Source organism: Chelonus insularis, unplaced genomic scaffold (assembly GCF_013357705.1).
Source record: "Chelonus insularis isolate UGA/USDA-ARS -01 unplaced genomic scaffold, ASM1335770v1 contig_139_pilon, whole genome shotgun sequence".
NCBI classification, from domain to species: domain Eukaryota; kingdom Metazoa; phylum Arthropoda; class Insecta; order Hymenoptera; family Braconidae; genus Chelonus; species Chelonus insularis.
The window spans coordinates 515,905-528,756 of NW_023276379.1; the positions used below are offsets into that span (position 1 = coordinate 515,905).

General features: G+C 26.6%; 5 protein-coding genes across 8 annotated transcripts; 2 read left to right on the forward strand and 3 right to left on the reverse strand.

The window, feature by feature from the left end:
• Positions 1 to 6: 6 nt before the first annotated feature.
• Positions 7 to 2,175, reverse strand: mRpL43 (mitochondrial ribosomal protein L43). 2 transcript variants are annotated; one of them, XM_035096528.1, is made up of 5 exons: positions 2,038 to 2,175; positions 737 to 1,077; positions 573 to 670; positions 299 to 504; positions 7 to 212 (listed from the first exon to the last, which is right to left on the reverse strand). In XM_035096528.1, the coding sequence occupies exons 2-5, from the start codon at positions 871 to 873 to the stop codon at positions 111 to 113; spliced, it is 543 nt and encodes a 180-aa protein (XP_034952419.1). In that variant the 5' UTR covers positions 874 to 1,077; positions 2,038 to 2,175; the 3' UTR covers positions 7 to 110. The 2 variants fall into 2 exon arrangements, with proteins under 2 accessions (XP_034952419.1, XP_034952418.1); XM_035096527.1 differs by having other exon boundaries at positions 564 to 670.
• A 436-nt stretch (positions 2,176 to 2,611) lies between these two features.
• SF2 (splicing factor 2) lies at positions 2,612 to 5,453 on the reverse strand. 2 transcript variants are annotated; one of them, XM_035096526.1, is made up of 5 exons: positions 5,147 to 5,453; positions 4,459 to 4,843; positions 4,168 to 4,362; positions 3,282 to 3,311; positions 2,612 to 2,894 (listed from the first exon to the last, which is right to left on the reverse strand). In XM_035096526.1, the coding sequence occupies exons 1-3, from the start codon at positions 5,314 to 5,316 to the stop codon at positions 4,171 to 4,173; spliced, it is 747 nt and encodes a 248-aa protein (XP_034952417.1). In that variant the 5' UTR covers positions 5,317 to 5,453; the 3' UTR covers positions 2,612 to 2,894; positions 3,282 to 3,311; positions 4,168 to 4,170. The 2 variants fall into 2 exon arrangements, with proteins under 2 accessions (XP_034952417.1, XP_034952416.1); XM_035096525.1 differs by lacking the exon at positions 3,282 to 3,311.
• Positions 5,454 to 5,905: 452 nt separating this feature from the next.
• LOC118074951 (dynein light chain 2, cytoplasmic) lies at positions 5,906 to 8,431 on the forward strand. 2 transcript variants are annotated; one of them, XM_035096529.1, is made up of 3 exons: positions 5,906 to 6,103; positions 7,386 to 7,503; positions 7,587 to 8,431. In XM_035096529.1, exons 2-3 carry the CDS (start codon positions 7,396 to 7,398, stop codon positions 7,746 to 7,748), a joined length of 270 nt encoding a protein of 89 aa, XP_034952420.1. In that variant the 5' UTR covers positions 5,906 to 6,103; positions 7,386 to 7,395; the 3' UTR covers positions 7,749 to 8,431. The 2 variants fall into 2 exon arrangements, with proteins under 2 accessions (XP_034952420.1, XP_034952421.1); XM_035096530.1 differs by lacking the exon at positions 5,906 to 6,103 and adding an exon at positions 7,180 to 7,333.
• A 1,507-nt stretch (positions 8,432 to 9,938) lies between these two features.
• Coq5 (ubiquinone biosynthesis protein COQ3, mitochondrial) lies at positions 9,939 to 11,251 on the reverse strand. Its single transcript, XM_035096308.1, has 5 exons — positions 11,043 to 11,251; positions 10,535 to 10,947; positions 10,379 to 10,467; positions 10,173 to 10,296; positions 9,939 to 10,080 (listed from the first exon to the last, which is right to left on the reverse strand). The coding sequence occupies exons 1-5, from the start codon at positions 11,230 to 11,232 to the stop codon at positions 9,991 to 9,993; spliced, it is 906 nt and encodes a 301-aa protein (XP_034952199.1). The 5' UTR covers positions 11,233 to 11,251; the 3' UTR covers positions 9,939 to 9,990.
• Positions 11,252 to 11,387: 136 nt separating this feature from the next.
• Pex12 (peroxin 12) lies at positions 11,388 to 12,731 on the forward strand. Its single transcript, XM_035096307.1, has 5 exons — positions 11,388 to 11,535; positions 11,609 to 11,899; positions 11,980 to 12,348; positions 12,422 to 12,507; positions 12,574 to 12,731. The coding sequence occupies exons 1-5, from the start codon at positions 11,416 to 11,418 to the stop codon at positions 12,683 to 12,685; spliced, it is 978 nt and encodes a 325-aa protein (XP_034952198.1). The 5' UTR covers positions 11,388 to 11,415; the 3' UTR covers positions 12,686 to 12,731.
• The last annotated feature ends 121 nt before the right edge of the window (positions 12,732 to 12,852 follow it).

Below are 12,852 nucleotides of genomic sequence, written 5' to 3' on the forward strand. Positions count from 1 at the left end.
TGTGATTATTTATATTATTTAGTTTAATATTCATACAAAGTTTATATATGCTAGATTAGATCATACAATAATTTTATTACAAACAAACCAATCATCAACATAATAAAAAACTAATTAGAAATCTTAGTTGCTTCTGATAATTTTTCAGCTTCATAAAGTTCGAGAAGTACTTCACTCGCGGATTTCTTATGATTTTCAGGAACAATATTTGGCTGAAATTAGAATCAAAATAAAGTACAAGTTGATTAAAATTTTAATACATGTAGAATAATAGATAAATATTCAAATTGATTCTTACATCTGGAATTTGAACTAGATTTTGAATCGGATTCATGAAAGTAAATGGTGTCCAAGGTTTTTGTATGGATGGAAAATTTGTATAAAACTTTTTCCGAATTCTCATTTCTGATCCATCTTTAGATTGAGTACGCAATAACTCAATCCATTTAATAATCTCTTCTTTAGAAAAATTGGAAACGGATACCCAATGTCGCTCGCCATTTACTGCATACAGTAAATACAATAAAACATAACAGAATCATTAATAAATAAATTTTACTTACAATATTCACCAATAATTACAGGGGTTCTGTGTCTTCGGGGTTTAACATAAACAACGACACCGGGATTGCTCTTAGCAAAATCAACCAGATTATTTTCTAAGTAAGTTCTGTAAGACAGTATCGACAAATGCAGTATGAACTTTAATTATATAATAAGTTAAATAATTAAATACCTTATTCCATGACTGGATCCATGGCTTTTACAATATTTAATTGTCATTCGTTGTAATTGACCAATATATCGGCCTATTCCATTAGCAAGTGGTGCTCGAACAAAAGTAGGTTTCAATACCAAAGAATGATTAGACATTATTTTGATGCTTCTTATACTATTAAATTCTCAACTTTGGAATTTACACAACAGTGTAAAAAATTGTATTTTTGATACTGAACTTTACTTTAAAATGCATAGAATTTTATTCATAACACATTTACATGTAGTTTAAGGTTAGATTCTCTCATGTGGAGACCTCTTACTCCAAAGCCTTGATTCCCATCATTTAAATGGCTACAGCTATCAATAAAAAAAACCGCGAGTGATTTAAATTATATTTCAATAAGAAGAAAACAAGCATGATGGAATTATTTGATTGAATTTTTGAAATCAATTAAAAAAAAAATTACTGTGATTCACAATCATTATTTATAATTACAATTTTTATTCACCACGCTCTAAAACTTTAATATCTTTAATTATTTATTCATTTTTAATTTTACTACATGTTTCAGTCACCTCTTTAACATGATGTATTCGATTGTCTGTAGTAATTTTATTTTTTTTTGATGCAGGAATACAAGAAATTATTTCAAGATTTATTTAGGAAATATGATAAATTTATTGATAAATAAAGGATATATAGTAGACATATATTAAAAATATATAATTAATAAAATGGCTTGAGTATAAAATAATAATTACATTAATAAGGGATTATTTCATGAAATGTATTTATTGCCTCATAACAATGCGTACAGTTCTGCAATTATTTCCATTGATGCGCTGTTAGGTGTTATTAATATCTGGAAGAGTCTACCTATATGTTGAAAGTTTTACAATAACTGTTGATAATTAAAACTGAAAATTATGGGCTAGTAATAAAAATGAAATAAGACTCTTAGTTTAGAGAAAAAAAATGAAAAAAAAAAAAATCAGCAAATTATTTTCATCTATCATGTATGTAATAAAATTTGATTAGAAGAAAAGCATAAAAAGACCAACTATTGACTAAAAATTAATGTTAAACACACTGAGAGGACGACTACTTGGGAATGGATTGTATCATATTTGTCATTTATATCTATTATATATAATATAATAATATATTAACGAATCTTGTCAATTGATGGGAAACAGAGTTGTTCGCGTGCTTCTTTTCAGTGCTTTAAGAAGTGTGGAGGTATGTATTAGATAAGCAAAAGCATGCAAAAATGAATATTTTATAGTACCTCTAATAAAAAATTAGTGTCTAAATACCTTAGGAATCCGATCCATCGAAATCCATTAAATACGATATCCAAAATATCCCGTTTACGTTTCAGTTCCGTTCCATCATCCTCAATCCAATCTAGCAGAAACAATCTGTGAACTTGAGACGCGGTCGCCTCCGAGCTCTGTTCCGCACAATTGACAATTATTATTCATCCAAATCCGCGCGAATCTCTTTTAATCCATCTGTCGTGGGAAAAATCCACTGAGAATGCTAAATTATCCCGCGAAGTTCCTAATCCCAATCAACTTTTTCACGTCCCCTCCTTTTTTCACTTTTTTTTTATCCATCGCTCAATGAATGTGATTAAAAGATTTGTAAATAGATCCAATCGAGATGCAAGGCCATTATTATTCTGCTTAATTTTTTGTATTCCTCTTGTTATTAATTTTATTATTAATCTTTAATAATCTGTTAATGTCTTGTTAATAATCACGACGCACTTATAAAAAAATTAAAAAAACACTTTAATAACGGAGAGTATTTGTTTACCTTTTTAACTAATGTTAATTAAAAATTTTAATTTATCAGCATTTCTTACGTTAATCATTGTAAAGTCCGTTATGAGTATTGTTATTTTATGTATATATATTCATATAAATAACAAAAAAAAATACTTAAAAAAAAAAAGATTACTCTTAATCCTTGCAAATAGCCTTGTAAACAAATCTCGAAAAAATCCAGCTAACATTGGACGCGTTCCATCCCTTTATCTTATATTTTGATCCTTAATTTCCTCTTGTTTACGTATCCTTACGTCCGATTAATCCCGTCGACGTTTAAGCAATAATCCTTTTTTTAAATATTATTTTCTCCGAATAAACTCCATCCAAAATACGCGTTCCTTCCCATTCCATCGGCAAGCGAGAACGTGTACGATATCCATCGAAGAAGTAACGATCGTGTGGGTATGAGTTTTTCATTCATTGTGTTACAATCCAATCCAATATACAAAAGAAGAAAAAATACATTAGTTTCTTAACGTAATGACATTAATATTAATAATAATAATAATGATAATAATAAGGATTACAATAACAATGTTCATTGAATAACTAATTAAAACAAAATTTGAGTTATCACTATATTATTTTGTGATTTTCATGGCAAATAAGGAAATTAACTAGTATTTAAAAAAATTCATTCATGAGAATAATGAAAAACAGAATTATAAGATCATTAATGAACTTTCTTCATTGATTTGCCTATTTGATTATCGTTGATAACTTACTTAATGTTTTATTCAACAGAGTTTAGCATACTGTAATTTAAAAATAATTAATTATAAATGACTACGTATCAAAAACTTATATAAAGACGTTGCTTGAAGAAAAAAAAAATTATCAACTATCGATTAGTAGAATTGATAATACGCATGTAAATACATAATTAGATACATTTTTTTGCTTTTTGCATTGTTACGATATCAACGTAACGAGTAAATTGTTATTTTAATGGTACACTGAGCCATAATAAAACCTTGATATTTTGTTTTATTCTAATATAAAATTAATTAGAAGTCACATTTATCAGCTCATTACCATGAAAATGACTTAAGATATATTGTATAAAACCACTCAAGCCGGTTTGATTAAAGAACATTTTTAATCATTAATTACATAGTAACATTCTTATTAATAGTTTTATTGTTTCCTCTAAAAAAATTATATTTATTGAGTTTTTTGATGTAATTATATTTATGAGTGGTTTTAATAATTCACGTTTTCTTTTAATTTCTTTCACAAAATATAGCTTGATAATAAATTCAACATAATTTTTTGTTAATGCCGATTAATACTCATGAAAATAACGGAATGTTTTACTACAACGTTATAAATTCAAAATTAATCAATAATTATTTCTAAATGCAACTAAAAAAATTATAACACAATTTATTTTCCCTACAATTCTATAAATTTTTGTGAATAATGCTTTTTACCTAATCAAATTAAATGTTTACTTATCCATGTTTAAATAAAAAATGAAAAAGTTTTTTATTCTGTTTAAATAAAGATAATTGTGTTATGATGATTATTATTATAATTAATATTTCAAAATAGTAAAACGTGGCAAAGCAAAGGATCTTTCTGTTATGTTATCATGTGAGTCATACGTACACACTAGTCATATGAACGAGACCTGGAACGTGATCGTGATCGCGAATAATTGCGTCGTAGTGGTGAATATGTGGGAGAACCTCGACGACGTGGACTGTAACTTCGGGAACGACTTCTTCCTCTTTCACGATCTTCACTGCGGCCTCGTTCACCGCTTGCATGATCCTCTTTTACTCTGATGTATGCAACTTCTCCCTAATTGATCGAAAAATTGAAAAATAAATTTTTAAATAATCAATCAATATCTTTTTATACTCAAATTTATATGTTGTTAGAATATAAGTAACAAACCTCATGTGATCTAAATCGTGAATCATCTAATTTTTTAACAGCATATTTCATGTCTTCATAACGTAAAAATTCTACAACTCCTGTGCCATCTTTATAGACATCTGCAAAGCAAACATCTCCTGCTTCTCTCATATGATCTTTGAGATCTTGCCAACTTCCAGAAGGAGGTAAACCGGTAACAAGAACTCGATATTGAGATCTTCTAGCTGGTGGACCTCGTCCCCGAGAATTACTCATTTCTCCACGACCTCCTCGATTATTATCACCACCTCCACGGCCTCCACGGAAGTTATTACTTGGTCCTCCACCTCGTGGAAACTCAACTCTTAATCTATAACCATCATAATCATATCCATCTCGTGCATGTACTGCATCTTCAGCATCTCTAAAATAAAATATAAACAATAAGTAGTAATATCATTACTAAAAATTTATCATAAAAATTAATCTTTCATTGGATTAAATTTAAATTTATACATTATTTTAAATTTATGATGTATTTACTAATAATAATGTAATTTAATAGCTCTGAAAAAAGTGTATGAAGTTTGATTGCTCCAAATCTGTATACATTAATGGAGTAGAAAATAATGAATAGAGTTAGCCTTGATAAGAGTCATTGATAAAAATTATATTCATGTAGATTGCTTATAGAATATAGTGTGTAAATAATATCAAAATATTTTACCTTGGATCATCGAATTCAACGAATGCAAATGGTGGTCCACGTCGATTTTTCAAGTCAACAAAAGTAACTTTACCAAATTTATAAAACAAGTCTTGGATATCCTTAGTTCTGATGTCTGGTGGTAAATTGCCTACGTAAATTCTACACTCATTTCTACCGCCGTGAGACATTGTTGGTTTTGTCAATTACAGTAAAGAATATATCTTTTTATTTCAAGTAAGAAATTTATTTAATTATCTACGGATTGTTTCTTTGCCACTGTGGCATAAAATAAACAAGATGGTTGCTACCGGGTAATAATCAGACAAAATGGCTATTTAGTTGTAAGCAGTGTTACCATCTTTTCAAAACTTAAAAATCAAAATAAAGTGTAATTTCAAAAATGCTTTTTTTTTCTTGATAAATAGATATTTTCAACATTTAAGATATTATTTTTAATAAATATTCATTCATAGTAATTGTAAATATATGCTAAAGATCTCATTTTAATAAAAATTCTATTATTTATATTAAATTTATGAATAATTTTGTTGTTTTGATGGTTGATTTTATGATTTTCATAGTCTTGAAGAGATTTAAAAATTTTATCATAGTAATGTATCAAATTGAGAATAATAAATAACTAATTATTTGTTTTTTCAGTGCTTGAGAAAATTCGAGAATTTTTTTTTACATTCCGCGCCATTTAAGAGAAATTATCCAAAGGATTGTGGGTTGATAGAAGCCGCTGATAGAAGACCCTAATTGTGGGCCAATCAGAGCCCGATAACTGCAGCTACAGGCGCTCCAATCTTCAGTCTGAACGACAAAATTTCTTGTTGACCGTGTTGATTTTGCGGTGCAAAAATTATTAGTTAAATTTCAAATAAATTCGTTATATTTGGCGTTTATTTTGTAAGTTGAATAATTTCAACTTTATTCATAATTTATATCTGCAAAAAGTGTTACCAAAGAGAGGTATGTTGCAATTTATGTCTTAAATTATGTGAATTTTTTGCCGGGATCGTGGACACATAGGATGTCAAACTCTAAAACTGTATATAACTTTTATTAATTGTGAATTATTAAATTTATAATATTCGTTAAAGTTCGGTAATTAATTGACCTAGTTTTCAAATCGCATGCAATCTAATTTCTATTTTTATTTTTCCTCCTATCGACAAAACAGCATCCTCCCACGTTTCCCCCCGCGATCAACATCTTTTAAATCTATCTTATAAAGTTACCAGTCAGTTTTCATTTGGACTAATGAGTTTTTTGCAATAAACAATTTTCGATATGCCGGCTTTTGATGTTTATGCAAGTGTAAAAATTAATCGGCTGCCACTTGCAAGGTTTACATTCGTAATATCGTTAGAATTTACTGTAGCAATCTTATTTCCCTCCAAAATTTATCAAATTATCATTTCTAAACGAATATTCAATTTTATTTTTGAAGATTGTTCCTATTTAAGCATATCATATTGAATAGTTTAATAGAAGTTTTCCTTCTTCAGTAGTTAATACATGTCTTTTTTTTTTAGGAGTAAATTTCACACTATTTACAAAAAATTCGAATCTTTTTAAATATTCTAAATATTAATATCGACAACGTTTATAGAAATTTTTTTTTGAGTAAAATTAAATTGAGTATTCAAGTCGATGAAGTTTCTATAATGTTGTCAATTAAATATTATTAAGTTAAGTGGAAAATGATATTATTTCTTAATGAAATGTATTGAGGTTATCATAAACTACATGTTAAAATGGAACAAAATTAAATTTAAAAGTTATTTGTCACGCAAAAAAAACACATGATCTGTGGATATTGATGTTCTATAAATTGAAATTGTATTGTGTAAAATTCAAGGCTCGAAAATTGTTAAATCAATGTTAGAATAATTTTGAAACTATTCTTAGGTGGATATGAATTGAATTTCTTTATCCACACTAAGGTATTTGTTTTTCTGTGGATCAAAGAGCATAAAATTTAACGGAATGATCTACTGTAATGATGTATCCATGACAACACTAACCAATTATCCTGTTACAAATATACCTAAAGAATCCAGCTTCATGTTCATTTTTTATCAAAAGAAAATCAACTGTCACATAGAGATTTGATCAAACCGTATCAGTGCTAAGCTCAATCAGCAACATAAATTTCTTGTTTTATATTATTTAAGGAATAAAAATAATCAATTTCAAGTAATAATTCGTGAATATTGTAAATATTTATTATATGATTTATTGTTTTCAGATTATACAACATGTCGGACCGAAAAGCTGTTATTAAAAATGCAGATATGTCAGAGGAGATGCAACAAGATGCTGTAGATTGTGCAACTCAAGCATTAGAAAAATATAACATCGAAAAAGTATGTTAATGTTCTCTAAAAATAATTGATTTTTTCTCACTCAAGTCTATTTATAAGTCTTCACCGCCTTCTTCTTGTTACAGGATATTGCAGCATTTATTAAGAAAGAATTTGATAAAAAATACAATCCAACGTGGCATTGCATTGTTGGTCGCAATTTTGGGAGCTATGTAACGCATGAAACAAGACATTTTATCTATTTCTACCTGGGTCAGGTAGCAATTCTTCTCTTCAAAAGTGGATAAGCTGGTCCTTACTATCTGTACCCCACCCTATCTTAATCAATTTCGTGATCGCCATAAAACTACTCAAATTACGTAAATCTATATGTAGTATAAACAAACAAATCGAACATAAAACTTATGTATTGAAACGAAGTTCTGCTAGTATGGAGATAATTTATGGAAAATATATATCAATGGTAAATCCTGGTGTTGTTAACGACTGTTCGATAAAATACAAACATAGAAAAAATTAAAGGGTTGGGGGACTTATTTAAGAATAATTAAAAAAATGACATACTACTGTACATGTAACAATGTATTGCGTATGCCAAAACTTTGTTGTGTTCTTGTTTTATATTAGGAATATATGGTTGAGTTCAATACTGGCGGTTTGACTTTTGGAAAAATAGAATTTACATTGTTTATATATACATATATGAAAAGTGATACATTAATTGGGGTAAAATTGTTATATCATTCAACATTAACAAATATTAAAGATAACAATAATAATAACGATATTAATAGTTATGACAACGATAATCACATGGATAGACAAACAAACAGTATAATAAGTCGCCAATAGTGAACCCAAAATTGATCTGCTTACCAAATTATCAAGAAATGTATTAATTATTATGATTTTTAGTATTGTTTTTTGACTTTTTAAACGATAAACATTAAAAAAAATTCATTACACATTACAGCATTACACTCATTTTTTTAAATGCTATTATCGAACACACTTAGTATAAAATTTATTTTAAAAATTTAATATCAATAGCAATATTATTAAGATAAATGATATCATAATGATAAATAAATATGCGTTACCGCCAATGTACATTATAAGTGGCACAAAAACTTGCTAGCCTCTTATTAGTAAGGCGTTGCATACTTAAAAAGCAAAGTAAAATGCAATTGATAAAGGTAATTGATATTTTATTTCAGTATTTTTTTATTTTTTACTTTATATCTATAATGAATAATTACGAAAATTATATTATATGAATATAAAATGACATAGTGCAATCAATTAAACATAATTCCCACAGTGTTTAAAGAAAAACTTTTAATCTGCTAACGAAATATGATATAAATAAAAAATCATTAATTATGATAAAATCAAATGAAAAAAATTATCTACAAAGATTAATTTTTAAATATATCTTTATATTGTTTGCATATCGAAATGAAATAATTATAAAATTAAAATAATCATAAATATTCTCCAAAAGGCGATAGTAATATTAACTAGAAAAATCCATTTAAAAACTCAATCAATCTTGAAGAAATCACTAATCTTCTCAGAATCAGCTTCATGATCTTCAAAGCATTATTATTTGACGTATTAGAAGTCAAATAATTCGTCAGTCTTCTTACATGGTTTAGTCATAAATAATTTTTATGAAAATCTTATACTTAGATCAATTAAATAAATAATATGGCAAATTTCCTAGCTTGAGCTGAAACTCAAGTATTTTTCAATGTAATCAAATTTTGCACTTAAAGGCCTACATGGCATAATTATGGCGTGTCTCAATTATTCATAGTTTTCATTGCCAATTTCTTAATGATGTGGAAAGTAATTATTTATTGAGTAGATTAAATAGAAAACAAATATGCGTAAATAATAATTCTATAAATGGGCATTAAATTTAAACAAGAATAAATAAATTTCCTTGAAAATTTCTATTCTTTTATTTAAACGATGGCTACGAATCATATTTATTAATTCTCTTCATAAATATAATGTTAAAATACTGAATAAGATTTCATGTTTTTTCTTTTAAATAATTATTTTTTAATCTATCTAACAATTGTTTTCCTTTTTAATAATTGTAATTTTTTTGTATTCGTTTACGTTATAAAAATGTCCAGAAATAAATAAATATTGAAAAGTTAATAATCAATATATGTTAATGATGCAAAAACATGTTGATCATTCAAGCAAATGTATAAGTAAAGCCTTTAAAAGTTATATACATCATGTTATAAAAGGTAAGAAATTCGATTAACAACTGATAGAAAGCATATATATTATCCAAAATTCGCAATGGAAACTTGTACAGAAATCGTTTGTAATGATTTCTACAATTTCAACTAAATTGGGACACACCTTGACATTTTTTAAAAAAAAAACCACATTATTTTAATGATGTAATTCTTCTGATGGACTATATTGCATGTCTATTCAACAGCACTATCTAACGCTGTATCCTTGAATATTTGATAGTAATACATTTATCAGTAAAAATGTATTTCATATCTTAAAGCCTGAATGTATTGCAACTACACCAAATGTCAAGTTTTTATATGTGACATGCCTGAATCCCGCAGTTCTAATCATTTCCTAGAAAAATTTTACAAAATTTTAATAAATCATGACTACGTGGTTAGTAATTTAATTAATTAATTAATTAAACTACTAAATAATAAAAATACCGATAACTCCTCTTGCTTTGGAAATTTTCTAATACTTTCAACCAAATATTGGTATGATTTCCATTCACCAGCAATGAGCATACCCATAACTGGGATCATTTGGAAAGAATATTTATCATAAAGCCTGAAAAATAAGCAAACTATTTTACTTAGTTTACATAGATTTTAAATTATTAAATAATAATACAAACAATATTAATATTTACCATTTTAATGAATCATTTGTAACGTGACTAAATTCTAGACACATAAATCTTCCTCCTGGTTCCAAAACTCTGTATGCTTCAGATAACACCTAATAAATATTCTTTGTTAGAACTGTTAGTGATCAGTTCAATTTAAAAAATAATTCATAAATTTACCTTATCAATATGAGTGACATTTCTTATACCAAAAGCAATGGTATAAGCAGTAAATGATTCGTCAGGACATGATAGCTTTTCAGCATCATTTTGTAACCAACTTATATTATATCCATTTTGAACAGTATATCCTAATTTTTCTGCTCTAATTTTTCCAACATCTAACATGTTCTGATTGATATCAACAACTGTCACAGAACTTTGAAGTTTTTTTGGATTTTTTAATTTATTTAGATAATTTAAATATCGAAAAGTTATATCTCCTGTTCCACCAGCAGTATCTATGAGCTTAGAACCATGAGTTGGTGCTAATTCTTGAATAAATATATCCTTCCATATTCTGTGAATACCAAAACTCATAGCATCATTCATAATATCATAAGAATTAGCTACTTTTTCAAATACTGTATAAACTGAAATAACAAAAATATATATTTTATCAATGTAACTAGTAGAAGAATAAGTAAAAAAATGAACTTAGAAATTAATATTATTCTGTTTCAATCACCTTTTTTTTCTTTTTCGCTTTCTTTAACAGTTTTAAAACCAAAATGTGTGGTTTTTTCATCATCTGGTGATTGATTAATTGACTGAGTTGTTTGATAACTACTGAATGCAAATACGCTCAACTTTGTTATTAAATTTTTGTTATAATTTGAAAAGGAAAGTTGTTGTATTAAACTTTTTTGAAGTGGCATTTTGGTTATAACTAACTTTTTAATTATAATTAATGTATGATAAATGAAAAATATAGATGTACTTGAATTTGTTGTGTTTTATAACCTATTCATTGAATATCTTTAACTATTTATAATTTTTTCAATTATGTAATAAGTTAGAAATGAATAATTAATTTAAAAAATTTTTAATATTATTAAAAAATGGCAGAACGAGGAGCACATTTAACTGGTACAACTTTTATAAAACCTACAATATTCGAAATTGTAGCACAAAATTCTCTTGCTTCAACATTAGAACCTGCTTTCAAGAAAATTTTCTCCGTAAGTTTTCTCAATTCTAAATTTAAGCTAATGAATAAATATGGTTATCTATAAAATAAAAATTTGATTTTAGTTCTTGCTGAATTTTAATCCAGAACGATATCAATGGCTAGAACAATGGTCAGACGAAGCTTTTGCAGTATTCAATGGCATTCTACAAAAATTTTATTTAAAAAATTATTCAGCTTCTTTTTCAGAAACTTTTTATAGTTTGAAACGAATCTCTCTTACGAATTCTGGCAAGAAAAAATTATCAAATAATCAACAAAGGATCTTTATTATTTTGTTAGTTCTTCAGCCGTATATTAAATCTAAAATTCATCGTTGTGAATTAGACATTGTTGATGGTAAACTACCTAAAGAAGTAAATATTTAAGTATTATTTATTATTTTTATAATTTACGTTTAAAATGAGGTGATTGTTATTCAATTTATTCTTTTCAGACATGGAAAAGAATAATGAAAATTTATGGTTTAAAATCGTACAAACTATTTCATTTTATTTATGAAATTTGCGGAGTTTATTATTATTTGGCATACATGTCAGATTACTCTTCGTATCCCTCTCCATTATATCGTTTATTTTCAGTAACCTTGACTTATTCTAATTCTATAGAAGTAATGTCAATACCAGATTTATTGTATAAATTAAAGAAGGGAACTTTTAGCTTAAATGATGGTACACAAATACTTCAAAGAGTATTGATGAAATTTATTGAATTAGGAGCTTTCTTTTTACAATTTTATAATTGGTGGAATCAGGAACAGTATTACACTAATCTTACAGCTTTGCCAGTACCTCGACCTCCACAAGTAAATATCCGTAGCAAACTTTATTTATTGATCAAAATAAATTTAATATGTTTCAAATGAATATGTTTATTAGATTCCAGACACAGCTAAAAGATATGAAGGATTATGTGCTATTTGTTTATCACCTCCTAACATTCCAACAGCTCTTGCAGTATCAGGGTAAGTAAATGGTGAAATGTAATATACTATTTTTATAATGAATAATTTATCGATTACTTTTTTTAGTTACATATTTTGCTATCAATGTATTTTAAATAAAGTTCAAAATGATAATCGATGTCCAATAACTAAGTATCCTGCAAGAGAAGATGATTTAATTCGTATATATATAAGTTGATTATCTTGTTTATTTTATAAAAAAAAAATTAAAAAATAAAATTTACATTGTTTTATTAAAAAATCATACTATTTATTTAAGTTTTGAATATAGAATTAAATTAATAGTGAAAAATATTTTTTTAACAAAAAATTCAGATGAATAACTTTGTCAAATATTTTTTTTTA

Excerpts from the sequence above, each read along its gene's own strand:
- mRpL43 (XM_035096527.1), bottom strand. The coding sequence starts at position 873 with ATGTCTAATCATTCTTTGGTATTGAAACCTACTTTTGTTCGAGCACCA. Across the intron at positions 671-736 it reads GGATCCAGTCATGGAATAAG|AACTTACTTAGAAAATAATC; the intron begins GTATTTAATTAT and ends ACTGTCTTACAG. Across the intron at positions 213-298 it reads ATCTAGTTCAAATTCCAGAT|CCAAATATTGTTCCTGAAAA; the intron begins GTAAGAATCAAT and ends TTCTAATTTCAG.
- SF2 (XM_035096525.1), bottom strand. The coding sequence starts at position 5,316 with ATGTCTCACGGCGGTAGAAATGAGTGTAGAATTTACGTAGGCAATTTA. Across the intron at positions 4,844-5,146 it reads GTTGAATTCGATGATCCAAG|AGATGCTGAAGATGCAGTAC; the intron begins GTAAAATATTTT and ends ATTTTATTTTAG. Across the intron at positions 4,363-4,458 it reads CACGATTTAGATCACATGAG|GGAGAAGTTGCATACATCAG; the intron begins GTTTGTTACTTA and ends TCGATCAATTAG.
- LOC118074951 (XM_035096529.1), top strand. The coding sequence starts at position 7,396 with ATGTCGGACCGAAAAGCTGTTATTAAAAATGCAGATATGTCAGAGGAG. Across the intron at positions 7,504-7,586 it reads AAAAATATAACATCGAAAAA|GATATTGCAGCATTTATTAA; the intron begins GTATGTTAATGT and ends TTCTTGTTACAG.
- Coq5 (XM_035096308.1), bottom strand. The coding sequence starts at position 11,232 with ATGCCACTTCAAAAAAGTTTAATACAACAACTTTCCTTTTCAAATTAT. Across the intron at positions 10,948-11,042 it reads AAGCGAAAAAGAAAAAAAAG|TTTATACAGTATTTGAAAAA; the intron begins GTGATTGAAACA and ends TTGTTATTTCAG. Across the intron at positions 10,468-10,534 it reads ATGTCACTCATATTGATAAG|GTGTTATCTGAAGCATACAG; the intron begins GTAAATTTATGA and ends AATATTTATTAG.
- Pex12 (XM_035096307.1), top strand. The coding sequence starts at position 11,416 with ATGGCAGAACGAGGAGCACATTTAACTGGTACAACTTTTATAAAACCT. Across the intron at positions 11,536-11,608 it reads CTTTCAAGAAAATTTTCTCC|TTCTTGCTGAATTTTAATCC; the intron begins GTAAGTTTTCTC and ends ATTTGATTTTAG. Across the intron at positions 12,508-12,573 it reads ACAGCTCTTGCAGTATCAGG|TTACATATTTTGCTATCAAT; the intron begins GTAAGTAAATGG and ends TACTTTTTTTAG.